General features: G+C 34.3%; 1 protein-coding gene across 3 annotated transcripts in view; it reads right to left on the reverse strand.

Annotated features, from left to right (window-relative positions):
• Positions 1–520: 520 nt before the first annotated feature.
• LOC106880063 (uncharacterized) overlaps positions 521–26209 on the reverse strand; it is a 52098-nt gene continuing 26409 nt past the window's right edge. For 2 of the 3 annotated variants that reach the window (XM_089354102.1, XM_089354103.1), the window contains exons 3-9: positions 24229–24351; positions 22084–22220; positions 21424–21532; positions 20620–20748; positions 17346–17444; positions 8363–8457; positions 3707–3975 (exon numbers count right to left, since the gene is read on the reverse strand). In XM_089354102.1, coding sequence (XP_089210228.1) covers positions 3856–3975; positions 8363–8457; positions 17346–17444; positions 20620–20748; positions 21424–21532; positions 22084–22220; positions 24229–24351 — 812 coding nt within the window. In that variant the 3' untranslated portion in view covers positions 3707–3855. Of the gene's footprint in view, positions 3976–8362; positions 8458–17345; positions 17445–20619; positions 20749–21423; positions 21533–22083; positions 22221–24228; positions 24352–26209 lie in introns of all 3 variants that reach the window. The other variant, XM_014929869.3, reaches the window with a different exon arrangement.

Here is a 26209-nt window from a genome sequence, read left to right on the forward strand (position 1 = left end):
AAATCTCATATCAAACACTTCAAGAAATCAGACTTAGGTACTTGTCCATCGTAAATGAATATAATATGATCATGGTCAAACAGTCTGGTAATTCATAGTAAAGCATTAATGATGGAAAATGGAACCATATATTTCTATCTAGTAACTAGGTTATTAAATTTGAACTCAACCTAATAGTTTCCCATGTAGTTAACCTTTCTTTCTCCATAACTTCCATTACAAATCACTTTCATAATATATATAACACTTACAATGGTTTTCAGTTATTGAAAAATCAATAGATATTCATTAGATTGAAATTGCTTCATAGAAGATGCTATCTATAAAAGAGAAACTAGCATGAATTTTTTTAATGTAATTATTATTAGAATTCAACTAATGGCAATCTGCATTAACAATGAAACTTAAATGAAATACCTAAAGCAACTATGAAGCCCAAAATAAATTATTCCTAGTGTCTATTTTGTTGTTTGAAAATTTCAGGTTAAATTTATGAAAGGAGTAACACAAAAATCAAAACTTTATATGTAAATTAGTATTATCTTTTATTCATTTGACATTCTGATTGAGTTTAAGTTGAAGTTTATGAAGGTATCATCTTAAAAAATAGCAACATTTAATGAAAGCAAATAGTTACAAAAAACATCTTGGAAGATTTGAATACAATAGAAAAAATTTTATTGATTGAGTGGTTAGATTTTGAATGGTTTACAAATACTTCACATAACTATCTAACACTTCTATCTTTCTTTTATTTTCCTCCAACATTTGCAAAGATATGTAGATTGAATGTGTATGGTTCCTTAAAAAAAATAAGGCAGCATAAATATCCGATTGTTAAAAAATAATCCGGCTGGAAATACATTACTAATAGCAACTTTAGTATATTTAAATTGGTCTAAAGATAAACTGGTAAGAGAGAATGCTGGCCTTTCAATGAGAATGGTGAATTGACTTCAAATTTTGTATGCAGATATATGTATATGTGAGAATGGAGTGATCATTAAAGAAAAAAAAAAAACATTTTTGTCTTTACACAAAATTAATAACTCTTCAAAGAAAAGTACGTTTTAGAATTTGTTATGAATTATTTTTTCAATAAACATTAAGATCAACCAAAACAATTTTGGTTCTGTGTCTTTATGTTAGTGCTTGTGTGTCTTTGATTTGTAACAGATTTGATACATTATTTAATCTTTAGTATGCTGTTAGTGCATTGTTTCACTGAACAAGTTTTCTCCCCTCTCAATATGACACAATACACATGCAGCTACAGGGAAGAAAACTCGTACAGTGACATGATGCACCAAAGTGTGCTAAAGGTTAATTTCTAAAAGAATGAGGCCAGCAACCCAGGTCTCAGACTCAGAGTCACTCCTCATTTGAAACAAATACACTTTGCTTACATCAATACTGCTCTCTGGAAATACATCACTACAAAAACGTTGCAATATCCAATTTCTCTCTCTTTAAAAACCTGAGGTCTTGTGTCGTGTCAAAAGAAATTGATAGATTATCCAACCACAGAAAAAGGATTTAATGTTGAAAAAAGAAAAATACTTTCAAGTATCATTTCTAAAAACAAAACTTATGCTTCTATCTGAAGAGATTTGCTATTGTAAAAATTTGGAAAATATATTACCACATATTTTGTCAGCACAAAAACAACAAGCAAAAACTGCAAACCATAGTAGTAAGGCAGTGAACGAAATATGAAGAACAGTTTTAATAGCTAAAGAAATGGATGAATAAATAGCACCACAAAAGGAAAGGATAAACCCATAGCTATTATAGCCAATGGGAGAACTGTGTGAAAGAATGATCTCCAATATTTTTAAGCACAAAAGGCTGGTGGTAGGGGGATATGATATACAACAAGTTAATATCTAAAGAAATCTATTAATAAATATTAGGCCAATTTAAGTTACACTTTATAATAGGAGAAATTATTAGAAAATTGGGAGAGGAGAGAAAAAATACAGTTTAGAAATATTTTATTATTTGTATAAATATCTGAGCAGTTTTGTTATATAACTTTAGAATACTAACATATGGTTATAGTTTAAGAGCTGATATATCAAATTTTTGACTGTATCATCTATTTATAGAACATTTAGTCAAAATTAAGTATATTTTCTTTATTTTTTAAGTCTTTCTTTTTTTTTTTAATTCTACAAATCAAGTATAAATACACGTTGATGTTATAAGGATTTATAAATTTTCGAGAGAATGTGAAATAATAATTTTTTGGAACAGTGGACCTCAGAGTATATATAAAGTTATAAATAATAGGTTATAACAATTGGGTTAAAAAGCCTTTTAGATAGAAAAAAAAAATTGAAGGGGCTTGAACCCACATCTGAAGACATGATGAAATAGAACGCCTGTCATGCTTATAGGAGACATGGGTTTGAGTCCCACAGGCAGGACTCAACTCTTTCCATGCAAAAGGGTTTTAACCTAACTTTTACATGCTATTATTTATAGCTTTATGTGCTTTGAGATCCACTATTCCAAAAAAGAGTTATAAATACATGTATTTATGGTGGAAGATTTAGTAACTCTAACTCTTAAAATCCTGTTGAAAATTTTTTATCAAAAGACCAATGATTCTCTTACAAAACAGAAATGAATGATAGAAGAGATTAGTGCTTTTTTTTCTCTCTCTTATATTAAGAAGTTCACTTCTTTCAAATTTAATGTAAACATGGTTAGTATGATTTTTGTGATATCATGCACTTCAGAACAGGCTGACTGACGCAGTCTTGTTTGTTACTGGTACACTGTTGTACAGGAAGTTCAGAGTTGAGCAGCCACATTAGTTTTCTAGCTCTTTTAAAGCTTATAACTGGCACAGTCTATTTAATGAAACCCTAACCATGTCTGTCTGTTTCTACATTTGTATGTAAACACATATCATAAATGCTGTATATGGCTTGATGTCATTGTTGGTATCTAAGGGAGATCATTTTTTCACTCATTTTTTATATCAAAGAATCATTTAAAATGAATTTAAATAACATCATTCTTTAAAATAGGTTATAAACAAACATCATTGCATTCAATCTTTGGCCTATGACATTTACATTTTCCCCACAGTAATAAAAAGAAAGGGAAGGTTAAAGAGTCCAACCTCACTGGAAAAATCATTCCAGAGTGTATAACTATACAGAAATTCATTTAAAGAATATGATTGAAACAATCATTTTTTTTCTTATGGCACATAACGTACTTGTCACCATATGAATAATAAAAATAGTTTGTTTGTTTTTGTTCATGTTTCTTTTCTTTTCAAAATTTAATAATTGGGCACATTTATGGAAAAAATATTCTTTTAACCTTAAAAAAAATGCAAGAGAGCAAAGTATTATTCAATATATATATATATATATATATATATATATATATATATAATGTCCTGTACCCGAATATGCATCTATATACACATGTAGATGTAGGTATGTACATATATGTGTGTATACATGCATATGCTTATATACCTGGTTTAAAAAGCCACATCAGACGCCATGAAAGGGCTAAGGTGTAGGTGCAGGAGGTGGTCAAACTCTGTTTAAGGAGTAGACAACCACTATATATATATATATATATATATATATATATATATATATATATAGTATCTGTGTGTTCCTGGCTATTCAGAGATATCAACAGAACCTTACTTTATTATTATCATTATTATTATTATTATTATTATTGTAAGTAACAAAAATGGTAAAAAATAAAGAGTAAGTTTCCATAGGCCCTATTTTTAAATTTGAAAGGGCTTGTTTTTAGCAGATTTGTAATATTAAAGACAAAGATGTAATGTCAAGACATCTGAGACAGAATATTATATTATCTGTCTGCCCAGGTGTTGTTTTTCTTTTGCAATGCTTGAGCAAGTTTAGTCTTGTGCATGCGTTCAGCTTCTCCTGGAATAGAACCTAACACACCATTTTGGTAATCTAAGATGGCCTGTAAACAGAAAATGAAAACAATTTAATTTAATTTTTGTAAAAATTAAACAGTGTCCGACCCAAAAATATAAACTGCAAAACAAGAAGTGTTGAATGAATGGAACTTGTATACAATGCTGGTTTAAAATTTACATACTAATAATATATTGAGATCACTTGACTTGGTAGAAATAGCAGTAAAATTGTTTAGACATCTTCGTCAGTACAGTCCTTAGCATACAAAACGATGGGATGGTCAAGGCTGAAATGCCTCTAGTCATCAATTTTACTCCATCAGGACTGACGTAGCTTCTTATGATTATTGCTTCAGAATAAAGTTATCTCCCTTTACCTTTAGGCACACTTTCGTAATTTTATTTGGTTGACTACCTAAGTGTTTCAAATAAATTTAAATATATCTAGAGTGGGATTAGTAAAATACCTGTTACTTTATGATATATAACTCTTGATGCTGCGGTTGACGAAATGACGTCTCAGGTTATCATTCACATTATGAGATTTTGATCACGATTTTAATTTAAACATGAACAATTTAGTACAGTGTCTCACAGATTTGTATTAAAAGAGTTAAACCACTTAAAGTAACAAGAAAATTTTCAAATAATGGACCAAATAAGGGATCTAATCAAGTCATATTGTAGCTGACAAAGACTCCTTGAAACAACTCTTTGTCGTTTAGACCAGGGGTTTTCAAACTGTGGTCCACGGACCACAGGGGGCCCGCAAGGACAAGACAGGGGGTCCGTGGACAGCAAATACTTTTTATGGGCAATTTGATTTTATATATGTTTTTTAATCGAAATCTTTTAATTGACAATAAACCTATTTGTTAAATAAATAAATGTAAAAATATATGTTATTTTAAGCAAATATTTATGTATAAATTTCATAAGCGTTTATAAGGTAAAGCCTGAAATATAAAGGGGTCCGCAAGCCAAAAGGTTTGAAAACCCCTGGTTTAGACTAGTGATTCCCAACGTGTGGCATATTCTCTGCCGGTGGAGCCTGGGAAAATTGTGGTAGGATGTGAGATCCAAACATTTTTCTTTTTTTTTTTTAGTGGGACAAGGAATTGTAAAACATGTTTTTCAATAATGTACTTTTTTTGTACTCAGTACTTAATAAAAGAATTACCAGTAGATTCTTTTGTATTAAACAATTGTGATAAAATATTAAAAATAAAGTTTTTTTTTTTTCCAACCACCAATGGGGTTATACATTTGGGGGTGGGAAACATTGGTTCAGACCAAATGTATCAAGTATTTAACATTACAAACCGCCTTGTATAGAATGTATGACAACAAATCGAAAACAAAGTCAATAATAAAGTTAATTTGAGAGTAAGATTCTCCAGAATAAATTTAAAAGCAAGACTATGGCCTCATGATAAAATGACCAAAGAAGTTCAGGATTCAAATCTGTTTAGGTTAGGTTAAATCTTATCTCATCATGATCATCATCGCCGTCATTTAACGTCCACCTTCCATGCTAGCATGCGTTGGATGATTTGACTGAGGACTGAAAGTGTAACTGCTAGAATAAAAAATAGCCTGGGCAAAGTTCAGAGAGCTCTTACCTCTGCTGGTGACAAAGGGCCTATCACTCAGAGTAAAAGGCAGACTGTATAACGCATGTGTACAAACAGCCATGCTACATGGCAGTGAAACATGGGCCGTGACTGCTGAGGACATGCGTAAGCTCATAAGGAATGAAGCCAGTATGCTCCAATGGATGTGTAATGTCAGTGTGCATACTCGACAGAGTGTAAGTACCTTGAGAGAAAAGTTGAACCTAAGAAGCATCAGTTGTGGTATGCAAGAGAGATGATTGCGCTGGTATGGTCATATGGCGAGAATGGATGAGGATAGCTGTGTGAAAAAGTGCCACAGCCTAGCGGTTGAGGGAACCTGTGGAAGAGGTAGACCCAGGAAGACCTGGGATGAGGTGGTGAAGCATGACCTTCAAACATTAGGCCTCACTTCTGACTGAAACCTTTGGAAATATGCTGTGCGTGAGAAGACCCAGCAAGCCAAGTGAGACTATAATCCAAGGCCTCTGCCAGGAGTGTAGCCAGCCCACTTATGCATACCTTTCCTTCATTGGACACTAAACTCCACTTGCGAAGACCTGTTGAGGCAAGTGAAAGCGAAATCGTGTTGGCACCTGTACCAGTGGAGTGCTAAGAGCACCGTCCGAGTGTGATCATTGCCAGAGCAGCTGGCTGGCTTCCAAGCCAGTGGCACATAAATAGCACCATTTGAGCGTGATCATTACCAGTGTCGCCTTACTGGCACTTGTGCCAGTGGCACGTGAAAAAACATTCGAGTAAGATTGTTGCCAGTGCTGCTGGACTGGCTCCTGTGCAGGTGGCACATGAAAAAATAATAGATAGAATAAATATCTGTAATTCATTGAAATATGTAATCAAAAGATTAAACTGAGTTTCTGAGACAAATTGAGTATGTGATTTATAACTCATGTCACATCTTAAAGCTGGTCTATCAGAGCTAAACTAATAACAATAAAATTTCTTGATAATATTTTGCAATTTGTGATGAGTTTAATACAAGATGAAAGGACAGTTGCTTCTCATAATAAGAATGATCCCTTAGATTCAATGGCAAGGCGGATCAAGAAAAGTAGAGTGATTTGACTATAGTTGCATAATGGAAGAGCCTGAGCTCCATGTTGCTTTCTCCAGATCCAAAAGGGGATTTGAACTCAGCACTATAAGCTAAAAAAACATAATGATTCTGTACATTACAGTAACAGGCTTTATCTTATATAGAGTTTGAGGAAGAGTTTGATAAATTCAGTTAACCCATTACCTCCCATAATTCTATTAACTGGAATTTTTTTATGAAACTTTGATTTCTAGCATAAAACAGCCTTAGAAACACGCTGGAATGATCAAAATAACATTTCAAAATAACATTTTAAATAGAAATAAGCGAGATATTGGGTGAAAAATTAGCAAACCTCATTTGAATATCAGAGAAATATACCTAGTAGATATAGCAAAAAGGTTAGATATGTGTAAATATTGACAGATAATGAAGTGAAAAATCTAATATTTTTCACCCTTGGCTCATTGTTAGAGTGCAAAAGAGGGCTGTCATTTTGGTCACAGGAGTAAATGAGCAAAGTGATGAAATGGAATGATGAAGGGAGTGAGAGGGAAACCAAGAGAGAGGTAGTGTGAGAGGTTCAATGGGGAGAATGAAGGAGGTAGAAGATAAATTTAGAGATAGAAGATAGAAAGAACCAATATTTCATACCAGGCTGAAAAAAGATGGGGAGGAGGAGATGGTGTTTAAGTGTGGATAGGAAGCTATAGCATGGCTAGGTGAACAATGCAAAAGTTATTGTTTAACTCTGAATCAGCCCCTGATGGAGCAAACCCCATGATAAAAGGTATTTCAGTCATAACTATGTTGTCATATTTTCAGGATAGTGTATCCAGGATTACATCATCTAATATGTTCTTTCTTTCCAAGATATTTGAGGAAGATTTGGCTGCCATGCCAAGCAAGTCAAGCAATCAAAATAGGGCCATATGTGGTTATGTACTTTCACTATTCTTCCCAACCCCCAGCAACTGTATCATCTTTACTATTCCTGCCACTCAGCCCCAATCACTCTTCTGCATCCTGCTATCTTCCCCAGCTCATAGTTCTTGTTTCAACCCTTAAACCCTACCCATTTTTTGACAGTCTGTCTTTCCATCCTTCAATCTCCTTCTCATACAATCTTGCAAATTACCCACTCTCTTCTACTCGGCTTGTGCCTTGTGGGGCCACCTGGGCACCTCATTGCCATTATCTATCTCTTACAGCTCCTACTGATCATTCTCTCTTTCTAACCTTCCCTTTTCCCTATTAGATGTGAGTAGCCATGCAGATCCCTCTACAAAAACTGCTTTGTTTCCCTCCACACCACCTCTCATAGTGTTACTTTCATCCTTAACATGGAGCTGACCACCTCCTGAGTTTGTAGTTCTGCAAGCTGCATGATGACCTCAATAGTGGAGGTGGCACAAAAAAAGTACCCAGTCCATGTTGTAAAGTGATTAATGTTAGGAAGGGCATTCAGCTATAAAAAACCATGCCAGAACAGACATTGGAGCTCAATGCAGTTCTTGGACACATCAGATCCTGTACCATCCAACCCATGCTAGCATGAAACATGGATGTTAAATGACGATAATGATAACAGCCATGACATTGACTCTTCATACAGTTAGTCAACACCTTGGTAAATCCTCACTCTCATCACTAAGCCCATCCACCACATTATAAATGCAACTTATCAACCATAAGACAAAACCATCACAACTTTATTTTGGATGTATGTGCTATATTTTGAGTGTATGTAGTAAAGGCTACCTGTTGTATTTCTTCTTCTGTGTTCATGACAAAAGGACCATAGCCTACCACAGGTTCCATGATTGGTTCACCAGCAATGAGTAATGCATTACAACCTAATGGAAACAGATAATGGCATCATTAGAACTCTAACAAATTATATGAAAAATTATCAGCAAATAAGGAAGAAAACAATTTTATACAATTGAAAGCATGAACAGATTTTTTCTTTTTTTTTTTTCAGACAGGAATTCACACGCAATCTTTAAATAATTTTCTAGTACCTACACAATTCTAGAACGAAGTTTTACAAATTCATATAATATAAAAACAGCTCATGAAAGTACAATGGACAGACTATGAAGAAGTACTATGAACTTTTAGTTTTTTTTTTATTTTCCTGTTTTTCTGCTTAATTATTATATTTATACTCTCTACGACTGCAAGCTGGCAGAGTCATTAGTATGCGGGGCAAAATGTTTTGCAGCATTTCATCCATCTTCATGTTCTGAGTTCAAATTCCACGAAGGTTGACTTTGCCTTTCAGAGTTGATAAAATAAGCACCAGTTAAGCACTGGGGTTGATGTAATTGACTTACTCCTTCCTCAAAATTGCTAGCTTTATGCCAAAATTTGAAATCAGTTATACTTATATTTATTTACTCTTTTACTCGTTTCAGTCTTTTGACTGTGGCCATGCTGGAGCACTGCCTTTAGTCGAGTAAATCGACCCCAGGACTTATTCTTTAAAAGCCTAGTACTTACTCTATCAGTCTCTGTTGCCGAACCGCTAAGTTACGGGGACATAAACACACCAGCATCGGTTGTCAAGCGATGTTGGGGGGACAAACACAGATACACAAACACAGACACACATACATATATATATATACATATATATGATGGGCTTTTTTCAGTTTCCGTCTACCAAATCCACTCACAAGGCTTTGGTCGGCCCGAGGCTATAGTAGAAGACACTTGCCCAAGATGTCACGCAGTGGGACTGAACCCGGGACCATGTGGTTGGTAAGCAAGCTACTTACCACACAGCCACTCCTACGCCTATTTGTTTATAACTATTTTATAAATGCTTTGATGCCAGTAACAACTGTCTGTCCATCTTTTATTTTTTATATTTTCCTTAGCTTGACCAATGCATTGTTGAATATCAGGTATTTCATCCAGTCTCAACACTAATTGTCTGTATCTATTATATTCCTTTTTTAGACATATTCTTATTCATTATATAATTGTAGAATAGTTCTTTGTTGGTTCATAGCATTTGGAGTGATTGTACTTTGAGCTATTAAGTCTGGCATGATTGCTCAAGTGGATCATAAAATACGGGAACTCATTGTGTCTAGTACAATGTTTCATTAGCTCAGACACACTATAATGATGGTTCAGTGGTTCATGGTCATACACTATGCCACAGACATCATACTGTCTCCAGATTTCAACTCAAAATGAAGAGGAACAAAATAATTGTAATAATGATCCTTTCTACTATAAGCATAAGGTGCATGGCTTAGTGGTTAGGGCATTCGGCTCATGATTGTAAGGTTGTGAGTTCGATTCCCAGCAATGCATTGTGTCCTTAAGCAAGACACTTTATTTCACATTGCTCCAGTCCACTCAGCTGGCAAGAATAAGTAGTACCTGTATTTCAAAGGGCTGGCCTTGTCACACTATGTATCAGCCTGAGTCACCCTGAGAACTACTTTAAGGGTACAAGTGTTTGTGGATTGAATTTCACGAGCAAGCTGTTACGTTGATCGTATCAGCTGGGACCCTAGTCGTCATAATCGATGGAGTGCTCCTATCCTAGAGGCATAAGGCCTGAATTTTTTTTTTTTTTAATGTGGAGTAGTAAATTATATCTACCCCAGAACGCAAAAACCCAGAAAGTATGAAAAGCAAAGTCAACCCTAGAAGAATTTGAACTTAAAACATAAGGGTAGATGAAATGTCACTAAGCATTTTGTCTGATGTGCTAACAATTCTGCCAGCTTGCTGTCTTAATAACTGTAGTAATAATGGTAACATTGGCACAATACCAGAAATTCGGTGATGGAGTGATGAGCATAGTTGATGATATCAACTCCAGTCATTTAAGTACCAGCAAAATTTAACTCAAAATGAAGAGACAAAAATAATGAATATTTACACTAGTACAAAGCCATCCTCTTTTTTTATTGATGGGGTGGAGAAGAATATTTGACAAACCAACCTCAATACTTAAATGGTACTTTATTTTATTGAAAATCCACCCAGGAAGGACAGAAGGCAAAGTCACTCTTGATGGCATTTGAACTCAAAATATAATGACTGTAACCAAAATCCATAAAAGAGCACCTTATGCCTAATGCTCAATTCAGCCAATATTTTTGTTAAGTACAAAAGTATTAGTTTTTATTCTTTGAACCTATTGCCATATGAAATGAAATACCATGTTCTCTCCTAAGTAAACTTGATGTAAGTCTCAACTCTTCTTGCGACCATGTCTAATTACAAACATGTATGAGTGCATACATGTTTATGTGGAACCTATAATTACAGCTTATATGAAAAAGATATGTTTCTCTAACTCTATGTCTTATCACACCCTAAATCTGAAGAATCATATTTTTGTTGAAGGATGCTGCCAGGTATTTTACTATTTTCAGCATCACATCAGACATGACATCCAACAAAAGATTAAACAATTTTGCAACCAGAATCTTCAGTCTTTTGGAACTTCTCGGCTTACATAAACACTAACTCACCCATCCCACACACAAATATTCTTCACCTAAGAAGCAGTTTCAGCAAAGATTATAGCTTTTCCATTTCAATACTTTTTAATATTCTTTTACTTTTGTTTTAGTCATTAGACTGTGGCCATGCTGGGGTACTGACTTGAAGGGTTTAGTCAAACAAATCAACCCAAGATGTCAAGCAGAGAAAGGGACAAACATACATTATATATATACATACTTACATATATACATGCATATATATATATATATATATTGAAAATTGGTTATGAAACACGTGTAATCTTTTTATTATATTTATCTTATGATATTTACTTTACTTTATATTATACTCATTTATTGTGCTTTTAATTATTAATTTTTCTATATGTGATAGTGGATTTTCATCGATGAGTTCTTGAAAATTGGTTATTTTCCCTAAAACTATATATATATATATATATATATATATATATATATACACATTTACACATATACATAGACATACATAATGTATGTGTGTGTATATATATATATATATATATATATATATATAATTATGTGTATTTCTTCTATCTTAATGAATAAAAATTCTTCTGATAGAATAAATGGGTTAATAGAAACCAATGTAGCAAAGAACACAAAATAACTGTGGTTTAGTTCCTGTTTTTAAGGCAGGAACTCCTTGAAATTTTGGGTATTTGAGTATATTTAAGAATTTAAGGATTGGAGAAAACGCATGTTATAATTGCATACTTTATTCCTACAAAGGATTACAACCTGTGTGATCCATAGGGATCTTTGATATTAAAATTGTAACCTTCTCATCAGGGAAAGCATGGGAATCATCTTAAACGTAAGACATTATGACCGATTATGAAAACAATAGATGGATAAGGTTATGACTTGATTCATTTGAAAAATGAATAATAATAATAATAATAATAATAATAATAATAATAATAATAATAATAATAATAATAATAATAATAATTATAATATAGATTTAATCAAAAGATTAAATGTGGTACTTAAAATGTTTGAGGCACCAGAATTTGGTAGGGTAAAAACCAAAAAGAGATTTGGTGAATAAAATTTGAAGAAAAGCAACAAAAATTCAATAGGTTATAGCAGTACCCCTCCAATTAGAATATATAGAAATTAAATTGATGTTTGATTCACTAGACTGTTGATTAACAGCCCAGTCAAGATGGTATTTTCTTCTTCTCCTACTCTTGTTTTTGCACACATCTACAAAATGACTTTCTAAAATTGAACTTCTATTATGCAGCTGAGGAGTACATTTTCATTGCACATCTTATGTGGTGTTCTCACTACATAAATAAATGAAGTCTGTATGAAACGTACATACTGCTATAACCTATTGAATTGTTGTTGCTTTTCTTCAAATTATATATATATATATATATATATAAGGGCTGAGGACAATAATATGCAGTTTAATGCTGAAAAATTCCAAGCCCTGCGCTACCAACGTCCAAAACTGAATATTAAACTTACAGAGTACACTGGTCCACAGGGAATTTCAATCCCAGAGCCTAAATCAGTGAAAGACCTGGGTATCGACATGAGTGATGATACCTCTTTCCAAGTGCACATTACCAGAATGGCAACAAAGTGCAGACGATTGGCTGGATGGATCCTGAGAACATTCAGAACCAGAGATAAGGAAACCATGATGATACTCTGGAGGACATTCGTCCTCAGCCGCCTGGATTACTGCTCACAGCTGTGGTCACCCACCAGTCTGAAATTAACAGCAGACCTTGAAGCAATCCAGAGGAGATTCACAAAGAAGATTGTCTCTTTGCAACTGCTCAGCTACTGGGAAAGGCTGAAACAGCTAAGACTCTACTCCCTGGAGAGAAGGCGGGAGAGGTATGCAGTAATATACATCTGGAAGATCCTGGAAGGAATTGTGCCAAATTTTGGCATTGAAAGCTACACCAATGCCAGAACGGGACGACACTGCATAGTGCCAAAGATCCCAGCAATGCCATCACGCTTCAGGACCAGTTACTGCAACAGCTTGGGATTCAGGGGCCCACAGCTTTTTAATATTCTTCCAAAGAGCCTGAGGAATCTGCACAAAGTAGATGTAGGAGTTTTTAAATCAAAGTTGGACCTCTTCCTATCGAGAGTCCCAGATGAACCTACTTCGCGGCAGGAGGTGCAAATGAGGGTTGCTAAATCAAACTCCATTCTTCACCAAGTGCCACATATTGTAAGAGGCTCCCTGTAATAACAGTGTAGCAACACGGTGGTGCATCAGCATGGCCGCAGCTCTAAGCTGAAACTTTAAAAAAAAATATATATATATATATATATATATATATATAATATTATTAAGCAAGAAAATGGAGAGATTCAATGGATAAAATTAATTTATTAATTAACATTCCCTACAATTGTTTCAATTCACACTCAATTGAAGATTTTGAGTGGAATATCATCAGGGTGAAAGGACATTAAGGAAGTTACATGTTGACCGGTTGAGACATTCTAACAGACTAAATTGATGAATGTATGTTTAGTTATTTGTATGTGTGCATTAATATTCTTCTTAAAATATAATAAAATAAAATAAAATATATTAAAGTATTAAAATATGTAATATGCATGTATAAAAATAAAAATAAAAAATAAAAATAAAATAAGACAGAGTTATACAGACATAAATAAAATAATAATATTATTTTATTTATGTCCATATAACTTATCATAGATTGAATATTATTCCTATTTTTATTAATTTTTATAATTTCTTTAACTTATTTTATTTTTATCTTTATGTGCATATTACATATTTTAATACTTTTATATATTTTATTTTATTTTATTATATTTTAAGAAAAATATTAATGCACATACACACACACACACACACACAAATAACTAAACACTTTCATTTACTTAGTCTGTTAGAATGTCTCAACCAGTCAACATGTAACTTCCTTAATGTCCTTTTGTCTTAATGCTATTCTATTCCACTCAAAATCTTCAATTGAGTGTGACTTGAAACAATCGTAGGCAATGTTAATTAATTAATAGATTAACTTTATCCATTAAATCTCTCCATTTTCTTGCTTAATAATATTTGATATTTATAATATATTTATTGAAGAGATAATTCTTTACAGTATATATTAAACCAGTGTAACTTGGATGGAATCATCCCTATAAGAGGTTTATATCCTCAAATTGGCTATATATATATATATATATATATATATATATATATATATATACATTATCGACCACAACTACTTAAGGCATATGCTAAGTGCATTTGCTGGTAAGTTGTGATTTGGCATGTATTCATACAAGCATATATGTTAAGTATGTGTGGTCAATAACACACACACACACACTTAAACACACACACACACACACACACTTACACACACACACACACGCGCACACACACATGTGTGAGATGGTCTTCTTTCAGTTTCCATTTACGAAATCCACTCACAAGGCTTTTGTTGGCCAAAACTATCAAAGAAGATTCAAGGGTCTACATAGTGGAACTGAACCCAGAACCATGCGATTGGGAAACAAGTCTCTTACCATGCAATCAAACCTGCGCCTATGGTGAGGAAAACCATTAAGCCTGTACTTTCCAACAAAAATCTGTTGTTAAGGAGAAAACCTCTTGTCACATGCCACATCATAAACACAGCGAACCAGTAATTTGTCCATTGGAAATTTGTAATCAGCCATGCTGTATTTTCCAAAATGTGTATAATATAATTAAATTGAGATCTTGTTCATATTTCTAGTAAGTTACGCAACCCCATAGAAGAGCACTTTGTTACATTGGACCAAAACTATGAAATTCCTCATGCTTTCTTCTATCATTTAAGCTAAGATAAATATATTTTGCTTTTAAAATAAAAAGTTATTTAGATCAAATCTTGATTACTCACGGGGACCAGTCTTCTTCAAAAATGATAACAGTTTTCAATTTGGTTAAGAACTGAATTAGTGACAAAGCTCTGAAAGATGCTGCATGCGAGTAAATTGCAGCCTTAAGAATATTATTCAACTACTACTGTAGGCGAATGATACTTTGAGAAGTCTTAAAATCTGAGAAATCCCTGTCAATGTAAACTACTACGATTCTGTTTCAGATATTACGGGACTGTATTTACATGATATAATTGCATTAATTAATACAGATGAAGTAATTAAACAAATAGTAAATTAGCGGAGTCATTGATAATTTTTTTCCTTACCTCAATGATGCCGGTGACATATGTTAAAAGTCCCCTTATAGAATTATATTTATAAAAAAGTATAGAACAATATTATCACCTTCAAATTTGAAAAACAAACATTCATAACTTTATTCTTTAAAAAATTCATTGCATGAGATTGATACTATGAAATTCCTTTAATTGATCACTATCATTTAAGCTTAATTAAAATATAGTTTGTTTTTAAAATAAAAAAAGTTAATTATACTTAAATGCAATTTTTTATCTTATACTTTTTCATGATATTTTACCTCACAACTTTTTGATACAAATTCCTCATGCTTTCTTCTATCATTGAAGCTAAGATAAATATATTTTGTTTTTAAAATAAAAAAGTTATTTAGATCTAAACTTGATTGGAGGCATTACTTATTCTCCTATAACATTGCTACAAATTTTGTTGTAAACTTTTTTCTACTGTACCAAATCTCAATTTTTTATGCCAAAATGTAGCTAGGGATCAGTCCTCTTCAAAAATGTTAACAGTTTTCAATTTGGTTAAGAACCGAATTAGCGACAAAGTTCTGAAAGATGCTGCATGTGAGTAAATTGCGGCCTTAAGATTATTATTTAGCTACTACTGTAATTGAATGATGTGTGTGTGTGTGTGTGTGTGTGTGTGTGTGCGATTAATGGGTTTATTTTATACAGTATTGAGATGCATTACAACTCACTGTAAAAGAGTATAAGAAGAGACAGAAAGCAGCAATAAGTCAAGTAAAGACAGTAACACTAGTCAAAAGTACACACACTTCACACAGGATAAAAGACAAGAAGACAGAAAAGTAAATAGTAAAAGAGTCATGAAGTGGAAAGCCTGCATAGTCACATCAGGAGTAGTGTTGAGTGATTCCAAGATGTATGAAAATTTTGAGGTGTACAGTGTTCTGACAGATAACAACCAATGGCTAACAACAATATATACATGTGTATATATATATATATATATATATATATATATATATATATATATATATATATATATATATATATATATGTTGTTGGCACTCCGTCGCTTACAACGTCGAGGGTTCCAGTTGATCAGGAACAGCCTGCTCGTGAAATTAGCATGAGAGTGGCTGAGCACTCCACAGACATGTGTACCCTTAACGTAGTTCTCGGGGATATTCAGCGTGACACAGTGTTACAAGGCTGGCCCTTTGAATTACAGGCACAATATATATATATATATATATATAGATATAGATATAGATATAGATATATGAACAAGTAAAAACCAGTAACACTAAGCACATTTAGTTGAAATTACTTGTAATTAATAAGTTTGACTCAGCTCCACATTACTTTTGTGTGCATATGACATGTCCAGCTCATCAGGTGTTAATCAAAAGGCAATGTGTATGACCTTTTTTTTGGTATGGATTGTCTGAGTGTGATGGGAAGCAGAGAGGAAATTGTCCTTTCCCCTTTAGCAACAGATTATTTTGTCAAATGTAATGCTTACTTATTCACATTGCTATGAATTCATCATGCATTATCTCATAGCTTTGATATGATTGCATATTTCAAGAACAATATTTTAGGGTCAATGTGAAAAGCTGGAGTTGGCCAGTTTCAACACAGAACAGATAGACTATTCAGATGAGATATAGCCTATTTAAATACTAAAAGGTTAAACCAAAGATCTGGGCTGAATGCATACAAGACTCCACAAAAAGTACCAAAAAATCAAATGGTTGTGTTAAACTGGGCAAGAGATTAAGCCTATCACCCAAGAACATGACAGTCCCTATGGCAGACTTCTGTATAGTTTCTGTCCACCAAATTTTACTTGAGGCCTTTTGTTAACCTCAGGTTGTAGCAGACAACACTTATCCTAGGTGCCAAGCAATGAGATTGAACCTGAAATCACATAATTCCTAAATGAACATCTCAGATCACCCAGCCACACAAAAGTGTTAAGTTTGATAATATAATGTTTACTTTATAAAAAAAAGAAAAGAAAAATTCAAGATCTTTGCTTCTTACTTTGATCTTCACTAGCTTTGATTGTCACTTTTTTCCCTGAGGTACTGAGGAGCCCAACTTGACCAATACTGGCTGGTTTACAATCTTCTCCAAGAAAACCTGTTAATATGCCAAAAAGAAAGTTAAATAAGAACATTATATACATATATATATCATCATCATCATCATCATCATCATCGTTTAATGTCAACCACTCCAAGAGTGTAGTGGGTGCTTTTACATGCCCCTAGTACGAAGACCAGTCATGCGGAACTGGCAACAGCCATGCTCAAATGGTGTTTTTTATGTGCCACCTGCACAGGAGTCAGTCCAGCAGCACTGGCAACGACCTCACTCGAATGTTTTTTCACGTGCCACCAGCACAAGTGCCAGTAAGGCAACACTGGTAACGATCACGCTCAAATGGTGGTTTTTAGGTGCTGCCAGCACGGAAGCCAGACAGCTGCTTTGGCAATGATCACGCTCGGATGGTGCTGTTAGCGCTCCACTGGCACAGGTGCCAGTCATCGAATTTGGTTAGATTTCGATTTTGATTTCACTTGCCTCAACAGGTCTTCGCAAGCAGAGTTTAATGTCCAATGAAGGAAAGGTACGCATAAGTGGGCTGGCTACACTCCTGACAAAGGCCATGGGTTATGGTCTCACTTGACATGCACAGCATATTTCCAAAGGTCTCAGTCACTAGTCATTGCCTCGGTGAGGCCTGATGTTCAAAGGTCGTGCTTCACCACCTCATCCCAGGTCTTCATGGGTCTACCTCTTCTACAGGTTCCCTCAACCGCTAGGGTGCGGCGGCGGCGGCGGCGGTGGCGGCAGAGGCGACGGCGGTGGTGCATATGAGTGTAATTTGTGACATTCTTGGTCAAGCAACCATGTAGAGGCTTCCCCATTGTTTCAGTACTTAATTGGTCATCTTTATAAGTATGAGCCAATCAGTTGTAGATGATTTATTCTGTATTTAGGGACCAGAGTTAAAGGAAACTAGTGGTGTTCTGCATTAGCTAAAGTCTTTTAATAAAGTTTACCAATTTCAGATAAGTCTGTAAGCCAAAGAGCGATAGGAGCTCTAACATTTCATACAAAGCTTTTCTTGGAGAGAGGCATTTAAATCATTTAGGACAAGCACTAAGCAAATAGGTTAATTCTACATAGCTTACCTAATGGTTCTATGGTTTCCTGTTTATAATAACAAGGATATGACAATGTTCTTAGTGTTGGTACCATAAAAAAATTCACCTAGGCACAGAAGTGGCTGTGTGGTAAGTAGCTTGCTTACCAACCACATGGTTCCGGGTTCAGTCCCACTGTGTGGCACCTTGGGCAAGTGTCTTCTACTATAGCCTCGGGCCGACCAAAGCCTTGTGAGTGGATTTGGTAGACGGAAACTGAAAGAAGCCCGTCGTATATATGTGTATATATATATATATATATATATATATATATATATATATATATATGTATGTATGTGTGTTTGTGTGTCTGTGTTTGTCTCCCCACGCCATCATCGCTTGACAACCGATAATGGTGTGTTTACGTTCCTGTAACTTAGTGGTTCGGCAAAAAGAGACCGATAGAATAAGTACTAGGCTTCCAAAGAATAAGTCCTGGGGTCGATTTCCTCGACTAAAGGCGGTGCTCCAGCATGGCCGCAGTTAAATGACTGAAACAAGTAAAAGAGTAAAGAGAGTAAAGAGTACTAGTACATTCTGTAAAATATTTGATGCCAAGAAGGGTATCCAAACAAAGAACCCATACCAAAAATGGAATGTACAAGCGTGACATGATCCATTGTCTTACCGAGGAGGCAGAATAAGAAGTGTCTTGGATCATAACAACCTGTCCAATATAGCATGGAATGCAGAGATGCAAAACAACAACAATGGAGGTGGTGGCAGTGATGGTGAAGACAACGACAATGAAAATCATGAAGATGATGATGGTAGCAATGATTACAATGCTGATGATGGCAACCGTCATTTTAAAAATCAATTTTCTAAAATAGGGCAACTCACAATTATCCATGCTGATAGGCATTAGTCTTCCAGCAAAAGAGTTAATTAATCACTGATGTTGAACTGTGTCCCAAGGCACATTAATTCTCAATGGCTCAGTACACCCAGCAGTAGGCGTCATGCATATAAAGATACATTTCATTACTGTAAGCAGTAGGAGAACTGTATGACTGATGAATGTTCTAGTTCTAAGATAAATTCCTCTCATGGATTTACTTTAAAGAAGGCTTACTCATTCTAGATAGGTCTAATTGTGTGACATAGTAGGATAGGATAAGTGTTGGTAGCATACACTACATCCATTTTAAACATTTATTCAGATTTTAATCGCCAATGAAATGATAGATATTTTTAAAATACATCTATTGGAGAAAAATATGTACAATCATCATCATCATCATCAACATCATCATCGTTTAACGTCCGCTTTCCATGCTAGCATGGGTTGGACGATTTGACTAAGGACTGGTGAACCAGATGGCTACACTAGGCTCCAATCTGATTTGGCAGAGTTTCTACAGCTGGATTCCCTTCCTAACGCCAACCACTCTGAGAGTGTAGTGGGTGCTTTTATGTGCCACCGGCATGAAGGCCAGTCAGGCGGTACTGGCAATGGCCATGCTCAAAATGGTGTATTTTACGTGCCACCTGCACAGGAGCCAGTTCAGCTTAAATATAGTTATTTAAATACATCATCTTATATATATCGTACTGTACTGTACCATATCGTATCATATCGTATCGTATCATATCATATTATATTATATTATTCTATTTTATTTTATATTATGCTGTACTAAACACTATTATAAGTTGAAGCAATTACTAAAATCTCTACAGTTTAATTTGACATTTTGGGAAAATTATTGCCTAGATCAATCTGCATGGCATAACATCAAAACAATTTAAGTTGAAGAAACAGAACAATAAAAGAATTATATCCTGCAATCAACAGGCACATTTGTCCAATCCCAAGCAAAATCAAAATCATCAGTGTTCCCATTGTGACTTCATAGCAAAATCCATACCAAGACTCAAATTACATTCACACATTCATCAAAAATAGATACAGCATCTTTTACAATTAAACCTATCTTTTTCTTTCTAAATCCTCTCCTTCAAACACTCATAGAAATCAACAGAGGTGACCATCATCATATCATACATTATGTCCTTCATTCCCAATCTTCTGTGTAAACATGTAGCCTTCAGTAGCATACACACAACCCCAACCATAACATGCAAAAATATGCTTAACTTACCAGATCCACGCCAAACATAAATAAAACAAGCATGATTTTCAATAACTTCAGATGTAAAAGTTGCTCCTGGTTCCAGTAAAATGTCTAGAAATAATATTGGAATTCTCGTCTGCTTGACAGAGACTTTTCCTGCAAAAAAAAATGAATGAATAAATTCAATAATTTTACTTAGTTTTCTGAACAGACTATTTCGAGACATGAAACGAAGTTTAATGTGTCATGCAAGTTATTCTCTCTAAGACATAGAAAGCTAAAAATTTTTAACATCATGTAGGCACAGGCATGGCTGTGTGGTAAGAAGCTTGCTTCATAACCACATCATTCCAGGTTCAGTACCACCTGCACAGCACCTTGGGCAAGTGTCTTCTACTCTAGCCTTGTGAATGGATGTGGTAGACAGAAAGTGAAAGAAGACCGTTGAATGTGTGTGTGTGTGTGTGTGTGTGTGTGTGAGTGTGTATGCATGTGTGTTGTTGATGATGATGATGATGATGATGATGATGAGGATGATGATATGTGCATGTGTTTTTATGTTTGTATCCTACCACTGCTTGACAACTGGTGTCAGTGTGTTTACATCTAATAACTTAGTGGTTCAGCTAAAGAGATCGATAAGAATAAGTGCCAGACTTTAAAAAAGTGTGTGTGTAATTTTTTATTTTTCATGCTCCTTACTCTTTTCTCAAAGGGATAATTTCTATTAAGTATAATGGCACCTAACATCCACATGTTGAAAGTTTATCTAACAACTGATACTTGAAACATACAGGTAGATCGAATGCATGATGTTGTTGGATACTTCACCTTCAATTTCACCAGCTATTAGCTTAGCTGTCGCTCTTCCACCATCCATTGTTATCACAGGAATCTTTTCAGGAGGAATGTCTTCATACTGAGGATCAATCATTTTTTCCTGCAAAAAAAAAATATATACATATATAGAAAGATAGGTGCAGGTGTGGCTGTATGGTGAGAAACTTTCTTCCCGACTACATGGTTTGGGGTGCAATCCCACAACATGGCACCTTGGGCAAATGATTTCTACTATAGCCTCGGGCCAACCAAAGCCTTGAGTAGATTTGATAGATGGATATTGTTTCATCACTTTTAGAAATCATCAGCATTACATAGCCTGAGGTACATTAATTAAACATAATACACGCACGCACGCACATGCACACACACACACACACACACACACACATAGCTTTTACCATTATTACAACAGCTGTGAATTGATAGAATTGGTAGACTAGCAGACAAAATGCCTTGTGGTATTTAGTTACACCCCTTTATGTTCTAAGTGTAAATTTCACTGGGGTTGACTTTATATTTCATCCTTCCAAAGTAATTAGAACAAGTATTAGTAAAATACTAGGGTTGATATAATGAACAAAACCGTCACCCAAATCTTGAGGGCTTCTACCAATATAAGAAATTATTATTACAAAAATAAAATCATACTTTAGCTGGTAGATTAATCCAGAGCTGAAAGCCCTCCATTCTTCCACCATTTTCCACAATTTCATCAGCTGGCATCTCAGCATGGACCACTCCTTGTCCTGCAGTCATCATTTGAACCCAACCTTTCTCCAAAACACCTATCAAAAGTAATTTGATTAATTTGAATGCACGTATAAAATGTATTTATATACATGTTTGTGTGTGTGTGTGTGTGTGCATGTGTGTGTGTGAGTGTGTGTGTATGTGCACATGCATGTGTGTGACTATATTTCATTACTTCTTTTGTTTGTCCAAACCACAGAATTTTTGTTATGTATTTTGTGTATAGCATTTATATTTCTGCTTTGCCATCAGTGTCTGTGATGTGTGTAAGGATTATATAAATGGGTAATGAAACAGTGAGCTTTTTGGATGCTGCTTTGCTACATTGATATATATATATAGCCAGCTGATTGTCTGGTCTCGTGCATTTAAGATGAACTTATCCAAATCATAGTAAAACTCTTAAACACAATCCCTTGTTCACTTTCTTGATTTAGGTAAAGTATTAACTAACAAGAGTCATCCAAAGACAAAACAAATTTTATACAGAATTTTTATTCAATTGCCATTTGATGCAGTTTTTAGTAGTCTTAGTCCCTGTGTGATTTTTGTGTTTAGGGGTTAATTCTTTGTTTAGAGTCATGCAAACTATATCATTAACTACTTCCCTCCTGTATCATAGAGTATGGAGTATTATTGAGGCAAAATTCATATTATTATTCCAATCCATTCCAAATCATGCTGCAGTCATTGAATATGATTTACTGTTTTTACTAGTGTTATTTTTCACTTTTCTATGTCCCAATATGCAAACAACAACAGTAATCAGATGTTTGGATCCCTTGTTCAGCTTATGTGAAATATCAAATTGTATTCACTTTAATTAAGGAACCCCCTTCATATCTAAGAATTTGAAGGATTATCTCTCTTAAAAAGGGTTGCTACAAGTCATACAACTCCATATCACAGTATTGGGAATGGACAGGCAGAGAGAAGTTCAATGGCATCATAAGGAGGGTGGTCCATGTGGCCCTACGATCATGCAATCTCTCCTTAAAGTATTAGGAATTGGTTCTTCCCAAAGTACAGCAACTACACTCTATGAAAGTTTCTTTGCATTTCAAAGCTGCTCTTCTCATGGAAATTCACTGCCCTCCTGCCTTATGAATCTTGGACAAGTGCTCCTAAGGAGGTTTGTGGGGAACAATAAGAATGTACCATTAATAACTCAAGTTAAACTCCTTGACAATAATCCAGCTTATTTAAATATCAGGTACCCAGATGAATGGGAGTTTACTGCTTTTGTTCATGACTTGGCACCTTGTCCTAAAACCCAGACAATCCCCTCCTATTGTAGAACAAAATAAAAGAAACTTGACTAGGACCGAATGATAAAGAAGATATGACAGGCAATAGCATAGATGATGATGAAGCAGTAGTTCCACAGGAAATAAGGGGATTCAGTTGTGTACTAAAACCTCCCAATCAATATGGATGGGAGTAATCCCTTAAAATAGTTTGATACTGGTAAAGTTTTTTTCTTTTATAGGAGGAAAGAATGAAATGTTACTATTATTTAATGAGTATACTTGAGAGTTTCCATACTTACAACTAAAAGTGAATGGTACAACCAAATGTTCTGATCTATAAATAAACAATTGAGTTTAATAAAGCTTGGAAAGCAGCCATCAAGTTTTTCATTATCATTACAGCTTTGCTGGCATCACACTAAACAGTTATTTTATTCTTTCTTTTGTTTACTACTTCCAATCAATCAGATATGATTATGACAGAGCACTGCCATGAACACTTATAACACAAACAAAGCAAGGACTCATCCAGACACATTGCACCACTTTAATTCAATTCACTAAAAGTCTTGTTGACACCAACTAGAGGAACTGGTCAATGGTCTAATCGACATTCTGTATAGGGTTTGTCCAACATTTAAAGCTGATAGACAGCATGTACTGACAAGGCAGCAGACAATGATTGAACAAACAACCACAAAGATGCTGGCTGTCAAGGCTGCCCAATCACTCATTGCATGAAGAATTTGATTTATTTACAATAAATTTTACTGGTATTCAAAACTATTATCACCTTTGTTTCCTGCAGAATCTTCATGTGTCAGACTTCCATCTATGATGTAGGAAATTATCTCAATACCTCTGTGTGGATGGTCAGGAGCACCAACAGCTTCACCAGGTTTATAATCCACTGGACCTAACAACAAAAACATATGTAGGGAAAGTACTTTTCAAAACTTTGTATAAATCAATTATTTACTTCATCTCATTTTATTTTATCTAATAATTTTCAGGAAAGTTTAGAATTTACAAGAATATATTTGAAAATTAATTACAAAAATGACTTCTTTTTTTTTTAAAATTAACATTAAAATCTATTTCGTTTTTGTTGTTTTTTGGTATTCATCCTCAGATCAGCAAAAGTTAAGCAAACCTCTGATCAAAAGCATTCCAGCTCTGACTTTACTGTCTTTTTAGCAGTACCTAGGGCTACAGAATCCAATTTATTCTTCTGTTTTTTTTTTTTAAGATGGTAAGGCGAACTTTGAGGAAAACTTCGCTGCATTGCTAATTACAGCAAGCTGAGCAACTATGCAGAGGGCCCCTCATTGGCCCAAAGTTATTTTATGATTCAAATGGATAACTAAATCCTGAGAAATACTATATTTTACAATATCTCAAACCAATTTCAAAACACATTTCCGTTCATATATGTTACAACCATTTACTTTAATAAAATACTTTGTAAGACATTAAATATATGACTTACAGTTAAAAGTTCTATACAGTTTTCAATATTACATGCCTCATAAATTTTTATTGATGTAAATGCAATTATCAAAGCATTAATAAACTTAATTCACCCCCATATTCTTACAAATACATCTAGTTATTTTTGTTGCCTGTTAATTATTGGCTAAACAAAAAAACTGTTTGACTTTTGAGGACATATATTTCAATTCAAATTATCAAAAACATCCTATTGTCAATTCATTAACACTCTGCATACATTTACTGCACTAAGTGATGTTAAAGAAATAAAGTCTTTACAGGAATTCAACATGATTCTTTTTTTAGGAGGAATCATTATGAATAGTCATTTCAAATCATGCAGAACATGTATTATCAAATAATTCACACACACACAAAAAACATGATGTACATCAATAATTCTCTCTTATATCATTATAACATGTTCATAAATTTCCTTAACTCTCTCTCTCTCTCTCTCTGATATATCTATAATTCATTTCATGTTTAAGAAATATTATCACAGTATAACATTAAGATGGATGGCATGAATGAGAAGAGTAGTCATTCATTTTTGATTCCTCTGTTTATTGTTAAAAGCTTGTTTTGGATGTGGTGGACCAAAGAATAATAAAAGAGTAACATCAGAGAGTTCTATCCATAGACTTGGTTGGGTATTTTCTGTGATTGTTTCTGGATGAGAAAGACACACAGACAGAGGGGAAGAGAGAGGAGGAATGAATGAATGACAGTCATATTTGGTGGATATGATAGCAAAGAGTGCCTCATGTGAATGCATGAATGCATTCTTTCCTCTTGTCTCTCATTCACTCTATCTATCATTCACACCAGTTTGTTATTGTCTGTCTGTCTCTGTAAATCTGATGTTTTAATACACTTCAGAATGGACCTGATTGGACAGATTTGTGGTGATGTCATTACTAAAAAATCTGGAAGATGTTTGCATTGGTCAGATTTTTGCTGATGTCATTACTCAATCTGCCAAAACTTCACTAGTTCTTTATGAAAATTTTCATAATTTGGGTGGGGGGGGGGGGGACGAGATCTGCTACATTAATTCTTTAAGCTTTTATAGCCATACTTTTAACAAAGTAATTGCCTATTTTCTTCACTTGATTTTAAAGATAAAGAATTTGGAGAGAGTTTGTAAAATAAAAGGTAAATTTCTTCATTATTAATCTGGTGTCTGAGACATAACATAAAGGTATGTTCTTACAATAATGATGAAAGGTTTCAATTTAAACATAAGCTTTTCAAAGAGAGGTTAAATATCATAGAATAGA

This window comes from Octopus bimaculoides, chromosome 6, assembly GCF_046866305.1.
Source record: "Octopus bimaculoides isolate indiv1 chromosome 6, ASM4686630v1, whole genome shotgun sequence".
Classification (NCBI taxonomy): domain Eukaryota; kingdom Metazoa; phylum Mollusca; class Cephalopoda; order Octopoda; family Octopodidae; genus Octopus; species Octopus bimaculoides.